Source organism: Taeniopygia guttata, chromosome Z, assembly GCF_048771995.1.
Source record: "Taeniopygia guttata chromosome Z, bTaeGut7.mat, whole genome shotgun sequence".
In the NCBI taxonomy this organism is placed as follows: domain Eukaryota; kingdom Metazoa; phylum Chordata; class Aves; order Passeriformes; family Estrildidae; genus Taeniopygia; species Taeniopygia guttata.
The window spans coordinates 59402303-59426736 of NC_133063.1; the positions used below are offsets into that span (position 1 = coordinate 59402303).

Genomic DNA, 24434 nt, shown 5'->3' on the forward strand with positions numbered 1-24434 from the left:
ATCTCATCTTAGGCTATGTCTGGATCCTCTGCTCTGCTGTTGGGGATAGGTAAGTGTGGTGTGGTGGTGGATGACACAGCCTGACTGCTGGCTTCTATGAGCAGTAGTCTGTAATGTGACATTTAAACTCTTTCTGCAAAACACATGCAATCATTCATTACCATCGGAGCATATATACTCTTTACTATTCTGCTGCTCCTAACTCTGCAGAGCTGCCCAGGAGTTGGGAATTTGTGTTCATATTTTATTATTGCATTGTTTTGTCTGGATTTTTCCTCTGTACAGAACTAAGTGCAGCAGTGTTACAGCATCACTTTTGCTGCTTTTCTCTCTGTTGTTTGAAACATACAGGTGTGGGGAAGTTGCAGTTCACCCCCAACTTTTCCAGTTTGCTGCAGCCCATTAGAAGGCAGGTAGTCTTGAAAATCTGGTGTGCTGATGGGGGGTGATTGGTGGAGAAGAGGAGGATCCAGCAGCTGAGGGAAGGGAAATTGCAGGAGTTAAGGGTTGACTGTCTCATGCCTCTACCAGCTGTGCTATCCATGGCTGTGGACAGCATAGTTCTCTCTGCCAGGAGAGGCAGAGAAACCTGCATGCCCAGAGTGAGCCTCCAGATTGTTGTGGGACAGAGGAAGGGGGTGGTGTATGGAGTTTGTGTTAAGGGGGAAGTTGGGAGAGTTGTTATATCTGGCACGGCCTGTCACATTCACTTTTTCACCTTACCTGGGATAGAAGTGTTTCCATGGTCTGATGGGGAACGCGAGCTCCCTTTTTCAGCGCTGAACTCTCAGTAACCTTAGGCCCCTATTGTAGTCTTGTGTAGCCTGCAAGACTTCACAGGGACATCCAGCTTGATTTGGATCAAAACTGAGAGGCCAGATCAGAAGGAAAAGATCACAGGACAGGAAGATACTAGAGGGTGCATGGATGCATGTCCCACTGCATGCCTTGAGTTAGCAACAGTTTTTCTTTCCATTGACTGTATCTGTAGTATAGTAGTTGATTAGAACTGACCAAATCAATCTTCCAAGTACCTGCCAAGGATGCATTTGAATGAACTGAGTGTAGGAATCACAGAATGGTTTGGGCTGGAAGAGACTTTAAAGTTCCAACCACTGCGGATAGGAAGCGATGCTAAAGGTTATAGTTCAAAAGCCAAAATTTGGGAGCATCAGGAGGAACCGAGAAGACTGCAGAGCAAGAAGTAACGGTGTAGTTGTCTTCTAGTACACATCAAGCTTTAAGAGATGCATATCTGAAGGGGAAGAGGCTGTCCAAGGGATTTGGTAGGGAAAAATGTCTTCTGCTACTGGGTGAGAAGAATTCCCATTGTTTTTGTTTGATCAGGGAGGTATAGTATAGATTGTTTGGGAAGGGCCCTCACCTCTTCTTTTTCCAGTTACAGACAAAACCAGTGAATGAGAGAGAGAGTTCTTATAAGATGTTCCACTGATATCAGGGTGCATATTTGAAATCAATGTATGTAGAAATTGGCCCACTTAACCATCTTGTTCAGAGTAAAATGCCCCTTCAAAAATTGACTTGCTTCTTACTGAGGGAACTTGCTTAAGGACAGTTAAGGAAAGAAGAAACTGGCTACGAGTTTTGGTTTGACCCGGTGAAATAAAGCTAAATGCTTGCCAGTCTGTGAAATAATGAAGATATGCTCAAGTTCCTTCGCTTTGCATATACTGATAAACTCGGTGTTGTGGTATTGAGTTGTACTGTGACTTTCAGGGATGTCTAGTGCAGGAGCTAAGGTGGTGACAATATAAATTTTGTTAGGCACCATTCACCTCAGACAATTCTCTTGTTCTGTCCGTGTGTTGGCTTCATAGCCATATTTGGAAAAAAAAAAAAAAACAAAACAAAAAAAAAACCCAAAAAAACAAAAAAACAAACAAAAAACCCAAAAAAACCAAAAAAACAAAAAAAAAACCCCAAGAGATAAACGGCATGATTGAAAGCCAAACTAGTGCATCACATCAGAGCTTGACTAGGTACACAATTCTATAAGAAAAAATCCATTGCCTCTTTCCATGTATATCCTTACTAAGTAATCCCTGAAGACTAAATCTTTGAATTTAACAGTCTCAATGCATAATCTAGAACATTTTAATGTATTACATCTAGAGATAAATTTTCCCTCACAATAGTTAGTCCTTGCATTTAGGGTTTGCATGTTCTGAAATATAAACAGTGTATGCTGTTTTGTTTGCACAGTGTCTTATGAATTACATTTTTTCAGGTAAGTAGAGGAGAGTAAAGCACACTGTAAAGAAAAGAGCAAAATTAGAACACCAAAAGATATGGTAATCTAAAACAAGTTGTGTGAGGGGCAAGGGATAGATTGCAAGAAAGCCTTAATACTCTATGCAAATACATATGTCACAGGAAACATATTTTGCCTTCTCAAACATCTGTGTTTTAACAATAAGTGTATGCCTGAGTCTACACTGTGATGCAGGATATAGCATTTCAGAAACTGGAGGTGGTTAAATCCTGTGCTGTTCTCTCCAAACAGAAGAGCATTTCAGAATACCTTTCAGCACAACATGCAGTTTTCTCTCCAGTCACTACTGTAGGTGGCTGTTAACTGCCTGATACTTGAACAATATTTTTTGTGCCCTTTTGAATGTGCTATGTTCCCTTTTGATGTTAGTATTTGTCTAACACCTTCCTGACTCCACCATTTCAAGAGAGAAAAAAATCTTGCTTTGGTGGAGCACACACTGGCAGTCATGCTGGATTTTTAAGATATTGGAGATTGCTCATTTAACCAATTGGATTTGTAGAGTGAGATGAAAATGCACTTTGAACCTCGGGCTGAGTTCAGCAGTGTCCTTGCCTTGCTCCCAAGATCAAGTCGGGTGAGCTCAGCTCAGGCAGCATGGTCTGCTCAGGGTCGTTCTGGCCTGTAGCTGAGCCCTTGCAGAAGGGCAGGCAGCCCATGCAGCTTCATGCTGGGCAGCTGGACTACAGCACCTGCCCATTGCATCAGGAGGAGTTGTCAGCAGCCACATGAACAGATGAACACATGCCAAATCCGAGAGTGTTTGTAGGCAACTGGAGAAGAACAGCAAACACCTTGGGCAAAAACCCTTGGGCAGCACAGAGCTATGAAGGCAAGAGGAGGAGAAGCTGGAGGGTAGGGCAGTGATGTGTGTGATGCAAAGGCATCTAAAAGCTGCAAATACGCATATTGCATGAATCTGATCTGCTAACATAGAGTAAAAGGGGCTTTTCAAATGAGAGGCATTTCTTGAGGAAATGCCTTTGAACAGCAGCTGAAGTTGAACGTGGAGTCCTGTATGGGAAGTGTTGAGAGAGAGCTGGCCTTCCACATGTCAGAGAGCAACTGTAGCTCTGGCCTAACACAGCAGGGAGTGGTACTGGGCAAGCCTCCCCGTGGTGCCTACTCCAGGAGGCAGAAAGGTCGTACCACCAGGAAAGTTGTGTTTACCCATCAGGGTAAGCCTGTTATTAAAGTAGTAAGTAAATATAAATGACTTTATGGTGATACAGGGCAGATGAGTACGCCCAGCAAGCTCCCATTAGATCCTTGGTCTAATGCACATGCTCTGCCTTGCTCTGGGTTTATTCACATGTGATGGCAGAAAAAACAATAGGCTTTATATAAATAATAAGCCTTTATTCCTGCCTAGCTGTAGTATCTCAACTGAAGCAGGGTTCATTGTCTCTGAATTTACTCCAGGAATGCACACCAGCAGGAACATGAAATAGCTGCTGACAGCAGGAGCTGTCAGCAACCTGTGGGACAAGGTTGTCCAGTGCACTGCCCCCTTTGCAGCCTCCAGTTTTCTCATCTGGGCTGTGGCTGAATGGAACAGTCCACTCCAGGATGACAAAGGAATGGCTCGTGCCTGTTAGCATTGAGGGGTTTTGCCCTGTGCAAGCAAGCAGAGTACTGAACTCACCAACTAGACCCACAAATGTACAGTTTTATGGTGAAAGATCATTCTGTCTTTACTTACTGTGGAGCTTAGAGGACAGGAGCAGGGCCTGCCTCAGGCTGAAAGATGGATAGACAGAATTTCAGTCGCCAGGAATTCTCTTAAGGATCAAAAGTATTTAAAAATATATTTTTTAAAAATCACAGAGGTGATACATGCTGTTTCTGCCAGTCCTCCAGACATATCTTATAAAACTATAAATCTGCTGTTCTTCACAGGTAACAGTTGTTTTGTTGGTTTTGCAGAGTAGGCTACACTACTGCCAGCTCTTATAAAACATATAAAACACTGTGTTTCAAGGGTGTTTGGTGGAGGGTGGAATTTGGTTGGGGATTTTGGTTGAGTTTTCTTGTTTGGTTGTGTTTTGGTTGGGATTTTTTTTTTTTTCTTTTTGGGAGTGGTGGTGCTTAGGTTTTCCTTTTAGATTTTCTAAGTGCATTAGCCACAGTATTGGTACAATAGGGCTAACGTTGAGTTGAACTGGAACTTCTCTATAAGATAAGTTATTAGTTTTCAAGGTTCAGGTCATAATTTATTTATTCTAATTTTTTCATTATTTTCTAGAGGTTTTAACACAGGTAGAGAGGATATTACAAAAGTTAAGAAAATACATGTCACAAATAAAAACAGTGAGATGTCTCTCAACTTAATACAGTTGCTGTAGACATCTTCTGTGTCCCCATCCTAGACTTACAGTTGCTGTAAACTTTGCTTGAAATAGCACCCCAAATGAAGATGGCACTACAAGATAAAACAAGATCAACTGCAATGATTCCTGACGTGTCCTTCCCACAGGAAAGTGAGTTGGTGGCCAGCTGAACCCAGCTAGCAATTTGGGTTCAGAGTGCCTTGTTCCTTCAGGGTCTTCAATTTTATTCAGATGTTGTTTGTACTAGGTGATTAAATCAATCTTAGAACAGGTGTAGTCCAGAAGTTTGTAGCTTAAATTGATTATAAAGTGGCCACTTAGGGGCACTAGCTGGTCACCTGATACAACATGGATCCTCTTACCGGCACAAGTAAGATAGATACTCTTGAGATTTGAAAACACATCTGTGCTGAATGTAGTAAATTTGTTGTAACTCAGATCAACATGTTGTAACTTCCTGAGGTTGTGAAATACTTTGTTACCTATTGATGTCAGTTCACAGGATGATAATATTAGCACCTCTAAATTGGATAGTTGTTGGAACAGTTTGTCCTTTGGTATGATCCCCAAATCAAAGTTATTTTGACTAAGGTCCAAGAACATGAGGTTTTTCAAGCCTTGAAAGACATGCTGAATGCTAGTATTACTGTGGGACGAGGAAAGATTGCTCGAGATGCAGATTTTGGAAAGGACTCTGTAAGGTGTTGATATAGACAGGAATGAAGGGTAAGTCCAGCAGCTCTAAGCTAGCACTCTCCTAAATGAGTATGTTCTGGAGATTAAGGTGTTTGTTGTGGCTCAGATTCAGGTAACAAAGTCTGCTCAGAGCTCTCAGTGCTTTGCTAGAGCATCAGAACTTTGAAAGTGACTCTGACTTAAATCTAGATGTTGAAGCTTTGCCAGTTTCCCCAGACAGCCAGAGCCTGGCTCCAGAACTTGTGAGTTACCCTTGATGTAGAGGTGGGTACGGGAGGGGAAGGCAGCAGAGCTGGTGTTGCAGAGGCGCTCAAAGCAGTTTTCATTGAAAACCATCTCCTGTTGCAAGCTCATGCCACTGATGACAGGGGGCAGTGCATGGATGTGGGTTTGGGTTAGAGCCAACTTTCGGAGCCTGGTTAAGCTCTGAAATGTGTCAGCATTTCTATTTCTGAAGTGCCATAACTGCAGACAGAGATCCTTGACAGAGATACTACAGAGGCCTTGTTAAATATCTGGGCTTATGTAGAGCTCATTTTACACAACATATAATGTTCCCAGCCAAAAGGTCTGGGCTGTGGAGTTCTGCATTCCCAGCAGGACCCCAGGGATGCCAGCACAGCCCACTAAGTCCAAACTGTAGAAATGTGACTGAAAAGATCCAGATTCAATGTGTGTAATGTCATTGCCTTTAAGGATGAGAGTTACATTGCTGGTCTTCTGCAAGGCTTGGACGTCTTCTGCTGTGATTTCTTGTATGTTGTTCATTTGAAAGTCGAGTGAGGTTTCGCATGGGAAGGTTGGGAGGAAGCTGCAGTGAAGAGATGTGGTTGCTGCCCAAGATGAAGATACCTGAGTTGCCAAGATTTGTCACTGGAATAAAGAATATACTAGTTATTCCTGTCTGTGTTAAGATTCTCTAGGGAACGTGGGCCAGCAAATGCTGTGTCAGACAGAAACATGAGCAGGTTTCTGGCCAGAATGACTGTCTTGTCTATTGTTGGGAAAGGTACACCAAGCTGATCTGACACCTTGAGGAAACAAAGTTGCCTGTCTCACAAAATCTCCTGGTAATGTGATTACACAAAACTGCACCTCATATCTGTTAAACTCCATTATCTGTTGCCCTCAACAGCGTAAAAGTGTATGTCTTTTTCAGTGGTGCTTCCCTGGTACTTTTAAGTTCACATTTAATTATAGGGCTCTGCTGAGAAGAAAAACCTGTCCTGAAATGATGGGTGTGAGCAGGCATTTGTGGGAGATAGGAGATATGAGGTGTTTCATGTCTAACTTAATATCAAAATCTCTTCTGCTATAAAAAAGCCAGCCACTTCAACGGGCCAAACTCCAGTTTTTAGGGGGGAACCATATTGAAAATTAATAAGAATCTGCTCTGGTGACTTTGCTGTTACTACTGTGTTAGAGGTGGTAATATCTGGAAAATGCATATTTCACCCACTGAACTGTAAATGATTGTCCTTAGAGGATAAGCCAAGATATTGCCCAAGTGGATCAGTCTCTGCTTAGCAAAAAAATTCACCAGCTCTCTGAAGGTGCTGGTAGTGATTTCCCTGTGAAGGCAGGAAGATGCTGCTGTGGTGTGCTGCAGAAGTCTCTGACAGGGACAGGGGGTTCATGATTGTGATGAGCAGAAGTGAAGATGCTCCTTGCATACTTTTTAAGTCCAAGTAGAGAATTCAGGTCAGAGAAGTTGAATTCTGGAGGGAAAGGAGCGCATTGAAGCTGAAATTGAGGACTTCTGTTGTGACAAATTGTCATAGGAACCTCCCTCATTCCTAAACCTTCCCAGCTGTAGCTTTTATTTTCTGTAATCTGTGGAAGATACACAGTGAATCTGAAAGAGTTATGTACTGTGAACATAAATAGGAAAACATGGCATTTGGAAAATCCATCTCCCCCACCCAAACTAACACAACCTGCAAAGTAACCCAAAGAGAATTTTGAGTTGTTTAAAATGCCGCAGCCAAAACCCTAGGAAGCCTCAGCACAGGCTCGCAATGCATAGCCCTGGGGTTTTGGGGAGTATGTTTTTAAATGAATGCCTTGAATCTCTCCTGTATTAATTTGAAGTATCTCATCTGCAGTACTTTCTTATCAAAGTTAGCACATATGAGGACTGTTTACTCTTCTGGATTAATGATTAATCCTTTAAAAAGGATCCCCACAAGGTAGTTTTAAATCGTGAATGTCATGAGTCTTGCAACAAAACTTATTCTAAGAGAAGTCTTAAGTAAACCTTACAGAGACGAAGTAAAAAAGAGTAGGTCTGGAAAATGTTTCTAGAAAGAATGTGGCCAAATTAACTGGATATTAATTCAGTTACACACTGCAGTGAGGAGACAGCAGGAATGTTTAGCTCAGACTAGCCAAAAATCATGCCTGATATGCTAAGTCTTTAAAATGTCTACAAAGGCTTTTCAGTTTTATGTGAAAAGAAATCCATCTATTAAATAGAGAAGTCAACTCTGTAGATACCAGGGAAAGTTCACTGAGCGTGCTTGACCTGCCTTTGCCTGCTGGTTACACGAAAGTCAACCAGACCCAAGTTAGTGCCACCCTGAAATAGCCTGCCATGCTGTTGAGGGATGGGAATGCTCATGGCATTTCACTTGTCCCAGCTCCCAGCTGCAATGGGGAGCACAGGCACAGCCAGTGCAGCACCCACCTCCCCTCCTGAAGGACAGAGGGATGTCCTGTCCTCGGTGGTCCCAGGGCCAGCCTAGGAGGGGTGGGGTATTCAAGGCTGTGTAGGAGCTGCTGCTCTGGCAATTTCCTGCCCCACAGCCATGCAAATGTTAGTCTAGTGGGGAAGTAAACACGTGTATGGCATAGTTGGCCAAGATGAGCAGGAATTTGACACAAAGCTAGCGTGCTGGTGGAAGAAAGCAGGGCAGCAGTTGTGTGTCCAGAGAAGAAAGCGCTGAGCCATGACGTGTAGAGGACAGTGCAGGTGTGTGCCTTAGGAGCACAAGCTCTGTCAGGGTTTGTTGAGGTGCCCTGGGGAGCAGTGCATGGGGCTCGGGTCTTTCTGCTGGCACAGCCATGAGTATTTGAGGCTAAACTGCATCTCTGCCTGTCTCTGGCTTAGAAGAGGCACATGGGCTGTGTCTGCACTCAGTAGCCTCAGGAGAAGGGGAAGAGCAGTAGTGTTTGTTGCAAGCCACAGTATGGGTTTGGTGAACATTGTTTTCCTTTCCTTTAAGCACAAATCCTGTAACTGAGGGGTGCCAGGGAGTGTTGGGGAACCAACATGGGCCTCCACTGCTGCAGACAGTGCAGCCTGGCAGGCAGGGGCAGAGAGATGTCAGCAGCAGTGTGGCGGAGTGGGAGGAGGTGGAGAGGGGCTGCCACAGCAAAATTTCCCATCTGGGTGGGGAGCACAGCTCCTCAATTGTCCAGCTCCCTCTGGCACGCAGGGTCCCAGCTGAAGTTCGCTGCCAAGCACATAGCACACAGGGACAGGATCAGCAAGGAGGGATGCAGCCGATGCTGCCCATGGCTGAGTCCCCCCACATGTAGGTGCTTGGCATGGCCTGGGGGCAGCAAGCCGGCCCAGTACCTCCTGTGATAACACTTGTGATAGCACAGGGACTTGGGCCCAGCCTAGAAGCACTGATACAGTGTCAGTATCTACAAAAATGACAAAATATGGACCTAGAAAAGTTGATGCTTTCAATGCTGGTAAGCAAAGGAGAACCTGTGGAGCTAATTGGTGCCATGTGTAGTTTAGACAGATAAAAATAATTTAACTGCCACTGTAAATGAGAAGAGTGCCTATGTTTTGCCTTTCAAACAAAACAGTGACTAAGTAAGCCCTCTCTATATGCTTCAGGGCATGGAGTGGCTCTCACAGTAAACTGAGGAGAAACTATCCCAAGGGGGATCCTGTTGTGCAGCTCCGAGTGCTCAGAGATTTGTAGATTTAATTCAACGAGGAATTTGCTGTTTTCCCCAGGTGTGCATTTCATAGGCTGCTTTTCCCTGAATCAAAAATCTTACCTTTTTTTTCTCTTGTCTGCCACTTGGAATAGAAAAAAATAGATAAAATAAAAAAAAAAGATAAGAAAAGCAAAGATAGAAGAAAGTATTAAGGAAAAGGAAAAGCTTACTCAGTCTTTTCTCCTGCCTCTGGAAAAGTCCTGGTACTTTCTTACTATTCTCATGTGGTACTGCACACCAACCAAATAGCAAATAGAGACATTATCATATCCCCACTGTGTACAAATTCCTGTATGAAGAGCGCAGTACAAGAGGTTAAATCCTTATACCTTTCTTCTTTCTATCTCTCATACCTGTTAAACACCCTTGGGAAACTTTATTATCCTTCAAGCTCTCTGTACAGCGAAGTACAGTGCTGGTTTGAGGGGTTCCCAAAGTCCCCATCAGTGGTGGGAGAGCATGTGAGGGTGCACTGATGCACAGGTGTGAGGAGGAGGACGGACAGTGGCTGATATCCCTAAGCTTATCCTGAGACACCTGTCTTATTCTTCTGACAAGGACCTCCAGATTCCCCTAAGATAAATCCTGTGAGAACTGGAAACTTTCAGACATCAGCAGGTAACCCAGATGTCTGCAGCTCCATCACTGAGCAGGATGGCAGCTGTCACTCCCTTCCCTGTGCATCCGTGCTGGGTGCTCTGCAGCTGGCACAGGTGAGCTCTGTGAAAATCAGCAGATGTAAATCACACAACTGCACCTTGTGGATTTGTGCTGTGTTGGGAGGCAGGCTGCTGCATTGGATGATCTTGTGCTAACTTCTCTGAATGAAAGTGAGGCTGAGCAGAGAGGTCAGACAAACCGGGGGAGTTGGCCAGGTTTGCAAGGTTGCAAGGAAAAGACATGATGAACTCAGTGTGAGCAAAACAGTAGTTACAGAGTGAAACAGGAATTTACCTGGTTTAAATATAGTAACGTTACTGTGCACTGATGCTTTTCTGAGGCAGAACAGATTTTTTAAAAGTGGAAACTGAGGAAAATTGGTCTTCATGTTCATGTGAACTGGAATGCCTCTGTCAAAGGATAATGCAGATGATGTTGTAGCACACTACCAAAGGAGAATTTCATTAATGGGAAATGAGTTGAACAAAATTTGATTAATCACTTAGGAAAGGCTTGTAAACCAGCTGACAGTCAGAGCTCTTCTTTGGAGGGTGATGGCAGTGCTGGACTTGGCTTTATGAGTTTTATAGTGGACTCAATTTACAGATCTTTTCCAGCCTAAACCATTCTATGACTCTAAGTTCTCTGCCTACACTTTTGCAAAAAGCATTGTGGTGCTGACGGACAACTACTGCAGTACAAACAGTAAAGCTAGAAAGCAATACTTCAATCCAAAAATTAACACTGTTCCTCTTGTATTTAGATTACAGAGAATGATCACTTTTTTGAAGGGGGACAGTATTTCTAACCATCTCTAAGATGAGTGTGTGTGTGGCAGCTGCAGGCAGGAGGGGAGATGTCAGGCCCTGACTGCCCAGGGCAGCACTGAGCACCGACTTCAGCTACACAGCTCAACCTGTCTTTTTCTTTCCTTTCTTAAATGACCGAGTCATTAGCTTGACAGCTTTGCTGCCTTAAATAGCACTCTTTCTCCACCACCTAGGAGAAAAAGGCATGAGGAAAACTCACTGGGCTCAGAAAATGTCTCAGCCTGACAGAGCTGATCCAGATCCTGAACTCAATCAGGGAAGTTTCAAGTAACCAAGATGCCATGTGGAGTGCATCAAGGTCAGCACCCAGGAAGGTGAAGACACCCCAACTTCTCTGGTGCTAAGGCTATGCACAAAATCAGTGCCTTCAGCTCTGGAACAGTGTATAAAGGCCACAGCTGTGCTGGTAACTGGAGCTGATGTCAGGGTTCATCACGCTGAGCTCATTGCTGCAGGCAGCTGAGGAGAGGGGAGCAGTCAGCCAGGTAGGAGGGAAGCTGCCAGAAGTGCAGAGCGCTTCATTTTCCACACTTGCCTAAACCTGTTGGGTGGGCTGATGGGGCGGGCAGGCACTGAGAGACTGCAGAACCAGTTCCCTGCTGCTGTATTTGTTTGCTACTGTGATGCTTCTGTGCCGACCTGATTGGCTGCGGTTTTTTCCCTCCTCTTTATAGTATACATAAGAAAATACCTTATCTCAATGACAAGCTGAAAAGCTGACTCCACATTCCACTAACAGCTCTGTCTCTTCCCCAGCCAGTTCTGTGTTTGCTGGAAATCCTGCTTGCCCTGCCACTGGTCACAAAAAGTTCTGAAAGAATTTCATTTATATGTTTGCTCTTTGTTTATCTTCCATTTCCCATGTTAATGCTCAAAAGCTAAGGCTTGGTGTGTCCCTGTGTATTGGATTTGCACAGACAGGTTTTGGTAGTGGGGGTGCTACAAGGATGGCTTCTGCGAGAAGCTGCTAGAAGCTTCCTTCATGCCCAGCAGATCCAATGCCAGGAGGTTCCAGGATGCCCCTGGTGCCCCTGGCCAAGGCTGAATCCATTAGAAATGGCTCTGTGACAACAGATTTAAGAAGGGGGAAAAAAAGTTACTCTGCAAATGTAATTGCAGCCAGAGAAGAGCAGGGTGACAATATGTGAGAGGAACAGCCCTGCTGTTGTGAAGGAGGGACAGAAGGCACTCCAGGCTCCAGAGCTGAGGTTCCCCTTCAGCCCATGGTGAGACCACGGTGAGGCAGCTGTGGCCCTGCAGCCCACGGACATCCAGAAGGATGCAGAGATCCACCTGCAGCCCCTGGAGGAGACCCAGGCCAGAGCGGGCAGATGCCTGAGAGGGGGCTGTGAACCCATGGGAGGCCTGTGCTGGAGCAGGGTCCTTACAGGAACCTGCCCGCTCATGGAGAGAGGAGCCCACAGTGCAACAGGTTTGCTGGTGGGACTTGTGATCCTGTGGGGGAGCCACACTGGAGCAGACTGCTCCTGGAATACTGCACCTCATGGAAGAGTGACCCACACTGCAGCAGTTCATGAAGAACTGTATCTGTAGGTTGGGCTTACGCTGGAGAAGTTTATGAGAAACTGTCTCCTGTGGGAGAAATCCCGTGCTGGAGCAGGGGAAGGAGTGCCCTCCCTGTGCAGCTGCAAGAACAGCCTATGATGAACTGCCCATAACCCCTACTCTCTGTGCCATTGAGGGGGAGGAAATAGTCTGAGAAGGAGTGAGTGGTGGAGGGAAGATGTTTTCAAGATTTATTTTACTTCTCATTATCCTGCTATGATATAGTTGATCATAAATTTACTTACTATTCCCATGTTCAATCTGTTTAGACAGTAATGGTATTTGTTGATCTCTCTTGTCCTTATGTCAGCTCATGATCCTTTGTTATATTTTCTGACCCCTGTTCAGCTGATGAAGGGGAGTGATAGAGGGAGTGATGGATACTTGGAATCCAACCAGGGTCAGACCTCTACACGCAGTGATCCCTGCTGTTCGTTCCTGGGGTGAAGCAGCTTGGACTCACACTTGCACCCCATTACCTGTTTTCTTTTTTTTTTTTTTTTTTTTTTTTTTTTTTTTTTCAGACTGTGAGCCGTGGTGGCATAGATACTTCCTCAGACCATCCATACCAAAACTCTCAAATTTAAAATGAATGAGGTATTTTAGAAGAAAAGTCCTCTGAAGGGCATCAGCCATAGCTAATTCTGTCTCCTTCTGCAGTGCAGTGAAGCCTATTATTATGCATCATGGAGCTTATGTGTCATATAAGAAAGCAGGAATAACTCAAGAGATGTTTTTAGGTTTAGTAATTTTTGTGTGTTTTGTTTTTTTTTTGGTTGTTGTTTGTTTGTTTTGTTTTGTTTTTTGGAAATGGAGTGGGGGAAGGAGTGGGACTGTTGAGAAAATGGGAAGTATTTTATTCAAATAATGAATTCTAGGGCCTAACTCAATTAATAGAATCAGAGAACAACCTGAATGAAAAGTAATGCACAAGGATCTTAAAGCCCAGCTCTTGGCTAGTCCCAAGGATCACACCATGTGCCTGACAGTGTTGTCCAAACACGTGCTGAGCTCTGTCAGGCTGGTGCTGTGACCACTTCCCTGGGGAGCCTGTTCAGTGCCCAGCCACCCTCTGGGTGAAGAAACTTTTCCACATATCCAACCTAAACCCCCCCAACACAACTCCAGGCCATTCCCTTGTGTCCTGTCACTGCTCACCACAGATAAGAAGTCAGAGCCTGCCCCTCCTCTTCCCCTCATGAGGAAGTTGTGACTGCAATGAGATCTCCCTTCAGCCTCCTCCAGGCTGAACAGACCAAGTGACCCCTGCTGCTCCTCATATGGCTTCCCTTCCCTTTCACTGCTTTTGTTGCCCTCCTTTGGACATTTTCTAGTAGCTTTACATCTTATACTGAGGTTCCCAAAACTGTAAATTTTGGATAATGAAGAATTCATTATAGGATTAGTACTGGGTGACTAAAATTCCTCTTCTTGACCATGTGATCGAGTAATTGCTGAGTTTAGTAAAACTGACTAATGATTAGGGATATTTAAATTATTCATTGTGTGTGCCTATCAGATTAGTTTAGATCTTTGTGCTTTTAAAGAAAAATGAGGAGGGGTAAGAATTTTTAGTAATAGCTAGTGGGAGTGGGTTTTGATGTTGGCAGGGGGATTTGCTATGGATACCCACCATGGGCTCAGGCAGGCTGCAGACCCTCTGTAGCAGCCACAGTCAGGGCTGTTGCAGGCTTATTCATTTCCCATGCTCAGTTCTGCTCCTCTTTTACATGCTGGAGTTTGCTGTTTCCACAGTGCTGGGTAGACTTTTCCTCCATCACTGCATTCAGGGTGGCTGTCAGATTATAGGGGTTTCTGGGACAGTGCCCTCAAGAGTAAGTTGCTGCTCCTAATTAAATTTTCTCTGTGCTTGGTTGAAACTCTTTCCATTATTGATGATGGGGAAAATTTAGGAGCATGCAAACACCAGCAGTAATAATGGACCTCAGTACCTGCCCACTGAATGCTTGTGAGCTGCTGCATGCTGCAGAGGGCTGAGCACACTGCTGCGTCCCCTCTGCCCCTCCAGCACTGTGGCACACCAGTTAGCCTGCCCTGCAGTCAGACAGTCTCCAGGGAAGGTGGTACACCCCCGGGGTCCCCATACTAAACTGGTATCCTGAACTAGACAGGAGCAACAGCTCACAAAAGTCACCAGAATGCAGCGAGCCACACACTGTGCCTGCCCAGAGGTGATGGATCTTCCCCCATCAGGGATATAGTGTTAGTCCTAGCAGAGACTGTGGCAGCGGAGTGCTGGCATGTCCCTCAGCTCTGGGCACAGACCCACAGACCCAGGCACTGCGTGGGCTGTTGGCACAATGTGGAAGGCACAGGATGCCAATTCCCACCCTGTTTACAGAAGGGTGGGTCCTGTTTCTGGTGGGATCCTGGATCCTGCAGAAGCCTGTCCACCTGGGCAGGAGGATGGCTGGCTGGGTTGAAAGGAAATCCTGTGTGAAGTCAATTCACTTGGCTGACCCTATTCCAGGCCCGGCCTGTATGTCAGGAAGGGGTCTCAGTCAGATCACTGAGTGCCACATCTCCAAAAAACCCAGGTGCTGAGGGATGCTGCAAGTTGAATGAACCTGAAAAAGATGTGTAATAACTATAGGAATAAGTGAGAATCAATCTACGATGATTAAAAAAAACCCACCAAAGTGCACTGAGTCGTGTGTATATGTATTAACAAGACTTTAGTACCTTCAGAATCTCTATAGATGTTAATTATCTCTTTTTAAAAAGATAAATCATGTCAATCTCTGTGCTTTCTGTAGCTCTGAAGAGACAGGGATTGGCAACCCAATACAGAAAGTCTTACAAAACACCTATAAATCCTATACAGGATTTGATATATAGGATCAAAGGATTAAAACAGTTTTCAGCTATTTCCTTCAAGTATGAATTTCAAGATTTTCCTCATTTGTTGTTTTCTATGCTATTAGAAATGAGATAGGAATCCAAATGTTTGAATACTTGATGTTAATAGCTCAGGATTTGCCTTGGAGCTGTGGCATTTGAGCTGTGACTATTCTCCTGCTGTGCCTATGTGCTACCACAAAAGGGTGAAACATGGCAGCTGGCAAGGCCCAGGACCACCTGCTCTAATGCAAACCTGCATTTCCCAGCAGGAAAACCTGCATGGGCTTTGCTGCCAGTGCAGCAGATGCTGCAGGCTCAGGCTGCAGGCTGTACTCTAAGGAAAGCCTAAAACAAAGTGATGAAGCAAGAGGATAAATCACAACACAGCTGTTGTAAAACATGTCAGACTTTACCAGACTTTATGTGAAGCTCTTTTGTTTCATGCTGCAGCAATTGATCTTTGTGAAACTCTAAACAAGGGTCCAGATGTGCTCTCCAGCCCACACCCTGGGCACATGAGCAATGTCCCTTTGCCTCCCCTTGGGATGGTAGGGACACAAGTGGGACAGGAGCTGCAGGACTGCACCTGTGGTGCCCTCCCAGCTGGGCATCAGCTTGCCCAGTGGATATTTTGGGTAGCCAGGGACCAAGCCACAGCATGCCCCTGCCCCAGGAATTCCTCTTCCTCTGGTTCCTCTGGTTCCTCACTCCTTGGCAGGTGACCAAACCACCAGCTTCTTTCTCTGGAACTGATGGTTGAAGTTACTGCTGAAGACACAGCACAGCTTCAATCCAAAATTTTCATGACTTAAGAAAACCACTTGCACAGATAGTGACCTGGATGCCCATTGGAAGAAAGGGGCAGCATGACCATGGGCATCCTGCAAGCACTGTGTGTAGAAATATTCCAAACAAAAAAAGTGAGCACTCCTCCGGTGCCCTCTCTACTGCTGGATTGTTCTCCAGTGGATTTTATTTGTGGTAATTTCCAAAAGGATTGAGGGTGCAGGTGCTCAGCCAGGGTACTTCTATGGCTCCATGCCCTAGAACCCCTTTTTCCTTGGCCTTTCTTTTCAAGGTCCCGTTTCTAAACTGCTGTTAGCCTGGACCTCAGCCTGGCCAGCTGTATGGGATCCCTGCAATGCAAGCTGCTATGCTTGTCTGCAGCTCCATCCCTTGTACCCTGTGCTGAATGAGCCCTGTTTGCTAAGGCACTGTGGGATACAATGAGCATGAGAAGACAATGAAGAGTTTGTGCACCTTGCAGCTGAGTGCAATTTCACTTGAGGAGGTAGCATCTGTGTTAAGTGATCTGTGCCGGTGACTTGTTGATGTCGTTTATGGGATGTTTGTTAGACCTCTCAGGCCTGAAAGATTTTGTCATCCCTTAGATGAGTCTAAGTGGTGGTAACAGGGCAAACCAAAAGGAACACGTACTTCAAGCTGAAATTCACTGCTTGTCCTTCAGGATATAGATTAAACAGATTTTAAAAGGAAAGTTTGAAGTGACTTTTTTATCTGAGCGTAAAGCTTAGAGGCTGCATAAACAAGAGAACAAATCCAACAATACATTAGGAAAGAGGGAGTAATTATTATTTTATAATGTAACCTCAGAAATTTCTTATCTAAACTGGAAACTTAAAGACAAAAGTGTATTTGAGCTCTGCAGAGCAGATGTTCCCTTTGTTTAACAGATACAGGGGTACAGACAGAGGGAAACTACATGACAGAGATGAGAAAAAAGTGCTGAGCTGCAGATGCAGCTGAAAATTAATCAAGAGAAGCAGGGAGTGAGGGAGGTGAAGGAGTCCCTCTAGGAGACAGTCTGAAGTGGAGCTCTGGGTGGCAGAGGTGGAAACCACCACACGGCCCCTGAGAGTGAACATGGTCATACAGTAACTATGTAATATTACAGCTATATATCAAAAATCCAATAATATATGCCAGTTATGCTGGATTTGCAAATAGCTATTTTTTTTCTTTTTTAAAAGCCTACAGCTCAGGCTGAAATTCTGGGAAAGATGCAGCTAGGAAAACCCCTATGAATGGGAACCAAAGCCACTGCTGGCACGTGTGACCAAGGAGCAATTTGCCAACATTTTCCTACAGTTTTCTTCCAGATCATTGTTTGCTCCCACTGCTGTTACTGATTTCCACAAGATGGAGCTATTCTAACACAGATTTGGCAGCAGACCGTGGGGAACAAGTGTGCTACTGCTTTTATTTTATTTTATTTTATTTTATTTTATTTTATTTTATTTTATTTTATTTTATTTTATTTTATTTTATTTTATTTTATTTTATTTTATTTTATTTTATTTTATTTTATTTTTAATTTCTGTGGCAGTATTTCTGAATTGGGTAGAATTTTATGAAAAATCATCATCCAAAAAAAAAAGGCAAATTCCAGAAGCAACAGCTGGAGCTTAATGCACATTTGGATAGACTGTGTCATCACAAGACCTATTGCAAAAATTACTCCCAGGGGATGGAGATAAATACACTCAAACTGCAGCTTTGTCCCACACTGGAGCAGCTGTTGAGGCGTGCACCCAACTTCACCTTCTGGAGGGTCTGTTTTGCCATGGCTGAGGAAAGTTCCAATGCCCTGTGTCCTGAGTGCATTCAGAGTGGCTCTTTGACACCCAGCTTGCCTGTGGCCCCAGTCTGCAACCATTAGCCCTCTAGGGCAGCAGACTGCCTTTGCTGAATCATAATGACCCTCTCCTGTGACATTTCTGTCCTATTTAATCAATATTTTAAAGTCTTGTTATGTCTGTTTCCATGTGCCGTCTTCTTCCACTGCAGCATCTGCTCATTCCCTCTCTGCTTTACCCCCACTGGCCCCATTCTCCACTGAGTCACAATGTAGATGAAAATTCATGTAAATGCTGCTGCTTTATGATATATATTTGAGAACCTCATGGCCTGTCTTTTGATCAAGTCGTGCTTACAGAGCCAAACACCTCCTGCCCTTGTTGTTGGAGCATACCTTGACATTGCAACCCCTATAAACAGCAGCAGCACAGGGAGAAGCATTTGTCTGGGGATTTTCAGTAGGAGCTGTCAAAGTTAGGGCCAGTTTTATATGCAATGTTTGTAATGCTTGGAAGAAGGGTATCATGAGCACTCCTTGCTCACAGCTTGTGGTGCAAGTGGTTTAGGGCTGTGCTGGCATTGCTGTGAGAAGCTGGTGTTCTCTGTTGGCACACAGGAGATAAGTGCTATCTCTGTGATGAGGTGTTGCTGGCAACAAGTGCCTGCCCTGAGTCCATGGCAGCCCAGGGAGCCAGGGGGCAGAAGTTTCCTTCCCAAGCAACTGCCCAGTGCTGGAGGCTGACTGCTCCCTTTGCCTGCCTCAGCAGAGGGCTAGACAGCTGCTGCTTGTCAGCCGCACTGGGTCTGAAATCCTCCCTGGTGTGTGTCCCGGCCAAAGAAGCCCACAGCAAGATAAGTAGGGGTCAGCTATCTAGGCAGGGGGCTGCCACTGCCAGATATGGTGACACTGCACCTGTCCAAACTCTTGTATGAAATCTTAATTCACGACTAGTGGAGCATAAATGCATTTGACAATTGTTGGTTAGGCTTTTTTTACAGTATGGTTTGACTTCTATCCTTTCTTGTCCCCAAACCTGTGCTTTACAGCGGAGGGAGATTTGAGGGAAATAAAAAAGGCTCTTGTGAACTCCCAAGCAGAATATTGTCCTCTTTGCAGCATCCTTGAGGCAGACCAAAACCTTTGGTACACTCTTAGTACACAGGCACTTACAAGCACCATCTGTCTCCTGCTTTTCAAGACCAAAACAGAGACAGAATTATCATAATTTCAATTTCTTTCATCTGATGACCACCTGGATCTGCTGATAAGTGTGCCTGGGAGGCCCAGAGAGCAGACAGCCTTCAGCCATAAGCCCTTCCAAGGAGCACCTTGCTACGTGTCTTACAGCTGAAGTTTGCTCCTCTTTCTCCCACTCTCCAGTCTGCAACATGAACTGCTTTGAAGTGACTTTGCTTGAGCCACTTCACTGCCACTATGCCACTTGTCCTTTCAGAGTCATTAAAATCCTCTAATATGGGTTATTTAAGCATAGCTTTAAAGGTGTAATTTTCATAAAAGAGTGTGTCTATTTGTGCATGCCTAGCATGCAGTTACTGCATTACACACATGTGTACCCTTGATGTGCTGGCCTGCCTGGCTCAGGCTTGCCTGCACCCATCTAGCTGTGTGGGAGCACAGACGTGCCAGGAGCACATCCAAATACCAATGGCATTTGCTATTGGCCATGAAAACCCGCAGTGTGCAATTGCCTGTGGATGTTCAGGGTGTAATTCTTGGGGTGACAAACTGTCTGCAGCTCCTTATGGACTACTGTGCAAATTCCCTGAGACCAACTGGTTCAGATCCCAAAACTCCTGAAGCTGTGTCCCTGGAAGGTTCACCCAGATGGAGGGATTCAGCGAGGGAGAGAGAGCAGGCTGATGGCAGCTTGTGCGAGCGTGGCACAGGCAGCACTGGTTCCAGGAGTCAAAAATGAGTGAGCTGAAGTACATTATTCTGGTTGCAGGCAAGTCCTTGCTTTGGTCAGGTAGCCAGGCTGGAGGATGGCAGAGAGGGAACATCTTGCTTGCTATCATCCAGAGTCAGAGAGGGCTGAAGTCAACCAGTGGGGGTGCCTGTCCATGGACACCAACAGCTCACAGAGCAATAAATGATCGTGTTTCTTTGCCAGAAAGAAGATGAGGCATGTGATATCTCTTGCAAGCACTGGTGCCACAAATATTTGTTCCTTTTATGTGAGAATAAAAAAAAAAAAACACGCCAGAAGCACCTAATAAATCACAGCATAAATGCTACTATTTGAAAGATCTGGGATAGAAATTACTTGAACTTTCATGACTTTCACATGTCAGGGGTGTGGGTGATTTAGGCTAGTGATTATTCAAGACCCATGTGATTGGACTTTTAGGATTTGAAAGGATTACACATGCTTGTAAAGTGGGTGTTTAATCTCTCTTCCGTTATAACTTCAGTTTGTAAATGTTGAAACTATAAATCATCACACCCTTGGTCCACGGCATAGGACAAACTGTGCTGATTTCCTCCCACCTCAGCTTAGATTAATTGCTTTTCTCCAGTGCTATTAATGCCCTCCAAATTATGACTTTTCCTTTTTTAGCCCACACTGTTGTGTGCACACACACACACATATGCAGGCAGGCATGTGTTTCATAACAGGTTTTTGTGCTTGTGACTCAGAACTGAACTATTAAACCATAACACATGGCTGACATCTGGAATTCTCTCAGACATTTTTGTCATTTGAATATTGGTAGCCATGGTTTGCTACCCTCCTTTCCTCCAAAATATAACTTTCTTTATTCTCAGCTCACAAAAACAAAGCTAGAAGGTTTTACTGAACCTTTTGGTGTCACTTGATATATATATAATATTCTATCAAATCCTGATTTAAAGGCACATGTGTTCACAGAGTTTGGCAGAAAGATCTTACTAAAGAAAGCCTCTGCTTCCTCTTTACATTTGAAATTACTGTGTACCATGAGAATATTCAGAAAAATAATTGTTTTTGTACAGCAAGAGCCTGTGGTTGCTAAGAGTCAAAAGCAGTCACCTGCTAGCTAGCAAAATGGGTTAAGATTTGCAAATGGATTACCTTGGTGTTTGAATATAAGTATTTACATTAATTCCTCCAAATGAATGCCACTCATTTGGCTGGTTTGACAGCAAGATTAAAATACGCTGGTATTTGCAGTAATTTGGAACAGTTTGTCTTAACTGTGTCTCACAGGGTGTTGTGTGCTATTCCCAGGGCTATTTGCCATGAACTAGTACAGTCCTGCAGAGATTAGGATTTTGCATTCTTTTTTAAATACTGTGGGATTGCCACTCAGACTGCTGTAATTATGGATGTGTTAAATTTCACATTGATACCAAGGAAGCAATGAAAACTTCTGTCTATCTGCCACTGTGACAAGTGTCAAGCAAAAGGGGTGAGCTTGGGGAATTGTTCCTGGCTTTGGTTTAGAAAATCATCTAATATTTTCAATTCAGCCCTACAAACACATTTTAAAATTTGAGGATTGTCTGATTTTCTCCTGATATTGAGAAGGATGTAACACAGCTTCACTCATGCTTCAGTAAGAGAAGAGGAGCACTGTCTGAAGCCTATGCTGCTCCCTCTAGGAGTAAATATAGTATGTCTTCAAGGCGCTTTCTTTGCCTGGTGGGAGGCTGTAAAAGAGGGGTGACTGCCACTAAGTTAAAGAAGGTGATCACGGGGGTTTCTGAGGGATGGACATATGAAGATTTGTTGCAGAGGCTTTCTAGTCTCTGGCTATCAGAGCAAAAAGTGGCAGTGGTGGTGCAGTACTGTGATTCCTTTGAAAGCATGCATGTTGTAGCAGAGAATTAATGTCATTTGGTGCAGGTTTTTCATGTGATTCACTGTAAGGCCTCTCAGATTCAGCAAGGAAGGTTTCACCTGCAGCACTTAGTCTGCAGCACATATCTGGCTCTGATGATCACTTGCCTGTGTGCCTGAGCCAGCAGCTTTCCATGTATGTATTTTGTGAAAATTTTTTTTAGCTGTTGTATTTCAGATCTGACTATGTCTGTTCTGTTCATGGTAGATGAGTAAAATTCTCATGTCAGTGGTTCAGAAAATGATTTGTGCTCTGGCTCAAACAGTCAGGTCTCTGACTGTTACTGCTTTTTGGTAATGACAACATGCCAAGGGAGTCTCATTGTGACAGGCTGTGACCCTTAAACACGTGATGGCTGGAGAGCTTGCTTCCCAGGGTTTTCATCCTCACAGTCCTCACAGCTGCACTTCCACTGACTAGACAAGTGAGTACACTATTGTACTCACCTGTTATGATTAAAGTGGAGTCATTTGAACTCCTACAGACTGGTTTCTTCATCAAAAGCCTCTGGTGCTGATGTGGCCCTGAACTGTATGTATCCTTGCAAGAAGGTTTTTCAGTGCACATCGATACATATGCACAGGTTCACTATAGGTAAGTCATATTTGACTAGCCTGATTGCCTGGCTGGATGAGTGGAGAGTAGTGGATATTGTTTACCACAGCTTCAGCCAAGACTCTGACAGCTTCTCTCACAACATCCTCATAGACAAATTCTGGGACGTGGGCTGGATGAGTGGACAGTGAGGTGGATCAAGAACTGACTGAACAACAGAGCCCAGAGGATGACAATCAGTGGCACAGGGTCTAGTTGGAGGCCTGTCCCTAGTGGTGTCCCTCTAGGTTCAATGCTGTACCGTTTAACTTATTCATCCCTGGCTTGGATGAAGGGGCAGGGTGCCTCCTCAGCAAATTCATGAAGGACACCAAGCTGGGAGAAGTGGCCAACACCCCAGAAGGCTCTGCATCCCTTCAGAAGGATCTTGGCAAATAGGAGAGATAGACACCTGGAGTGCTGTTCTGGAACAAGTTCCTCAGGACAACAGAGACATGGGGTTCCTGGAGTGGGTCCAGCAGAGGCTACAGAGATGATGAGGGGTCTGGAGCATCTCTCTTGTGAGGAAAGGCAGAGGGAGCTGGGGCTGTTCAGCCTTAGGAATGGATGACTAACAGGGGACCCCATCAACATGTACAAGGATCTGAATGGAGGGTGCCAAGAGGATGGACCAGGTTCTTCCTAGTTGTGCTGAACAATAGAACAAGAGGCAATGGGCAGAAACTGATGCCCAGGAAGTTCCAACTGAACATGAGGAAGAACTGCTTTACTGTGTAGGTGACCGTGCTGTGGAACACACCCAGAGAGGGTGTGGAGTCTCCCTCACTGGAGATACTCAAGAACTTCTGGTACACAATCCTGTAGCATGTGCTCTGGGATTGCCCTGCTTGAGCAGGGAGGCTGGACAAGATGTAGTCCCTTCCCACCTGACATATTCTGTGATTCTGTATGTTAAAGTAACCTGATTTTAGTCAAAGCAGAGGTCGCCCTCGGTAGGGGTGGCCATGGCCAGAGCAGTACGAGCCTGTCTGCCTGTCTGCAGCCCAGAGCAGGCAAGACCATCTAGTCCATGTCCTCGAGCTGGTATGCAAATATAGCTGTATTTTGATGTAGAATTGTGGTTTTTAGGTTTTATTACATTTATATTATGTATAAGTTTGTTCCATGTACCCCCGGTTCTGTAACGGTTCCCCCCGGGTTTTCCCGTCTTTCCCCGCGGGTCTGTTGTCCCCAAAACTGCCGAGTCACTGTGTTTTCCCCAAATGCCTGTCTGTCACTCGGTATCCCTTCCCCCCACCTGGAATCTTCCACCCGGGACGCCGGGCGATAGACAGACGACCCGGGACCCTCCACCTGTCCATCCTTCATTGGATGTACCCCCGTACCCCACTACCCTCAAACCCCCACATGGCTTTACCCCATTGGCTGCCCCAGTTTCCCCCTGTCCCGTACTTAGTCCGTGCGCACAGTGCGCTCAGACCTTTCTCCTGGCTGGCACCAGCGCGCGCTGCTGCCCGCCCAAGCTGCTCCATGCTTCCTCTGGCCGGCTCCAGCGCGTGCTGCTCCGCCTGTTCGCGCGGCTCCAGCGAATGCCGGCGCGGCCCGCCTGGTTCCCTTCGGATTATTGTTTTCCCCGTTGGATTGCAATAAACGGAATTCTCCCCCCGGAGAAAGCCTCTCTTCATTAAACCGCCGTGGGGTTCGCTGATTGCTCTCCGAACCCAAACAGTGCTGCCCAAAGCCCGCGAGGGTTCAGCGGGAAGCGCTGGAGATCTGCCCGCTCCCCTTCTCCCCAGGGCTAGCCAGGGCAAGGGAAAGCAGAGGGGAGAAGAGCGCACCAGCATTTTAGCTGCTGACAGTTCTGCTAATGGATTATGTGGGTACACAAAAGTGATGTGCAATAAACAGCAATCAAAACTGTGTCATCAGGTTGTCAAAATCAATCTCATTGATTTTGATATGGCCAGACATACTACTGTTAATCTCATTATAAGGGTTTGAGCTTATTGTTATGGTTATCAGGTGCTTCTGATTATCAGATTCTGATAAAGTGTGATACCCTGTGTTGAACACTTCCTCACCAGATCTCTGAGTCAAGCTGATTTTGCTGTAAAATTTCAGCCAAAACAATTGGCTGGTTTTGAGCACAGATTCTGTGCACATAAATCCTTGTCGACACCCTCTCCTGCAGTGACCCATGCTTGCTTCCACCCTTGGAGTGGCTTGGTGTGGCCACATGCC

At 45.1% G+C, this 24434-nt stretch overlaps 1 protein-coding gene across 1 annotated transcript; it reads right to left on the bottom strand.

The window, feature by feature from the left end:
• Nucleotides 1-4615: 4615 nt before the first annotated feature.
• CD180 (CD180 molecule) lies at nt 4616-24037 on the bottom strand. The gene is given in 8 exon segments (XM_072922836.1): nt 4616-4794; nt 4797-5296; nt 5298-5475; nt 5478-6100; nt 6102-6236; nt 6238-6350; nt 22298-22365; nt 23611-24037. Coding segments are annotated over 8 exon segments (2223 nt in total).
• Nucleotides 24038-24434: the final 397 nt, after the last annotated feature.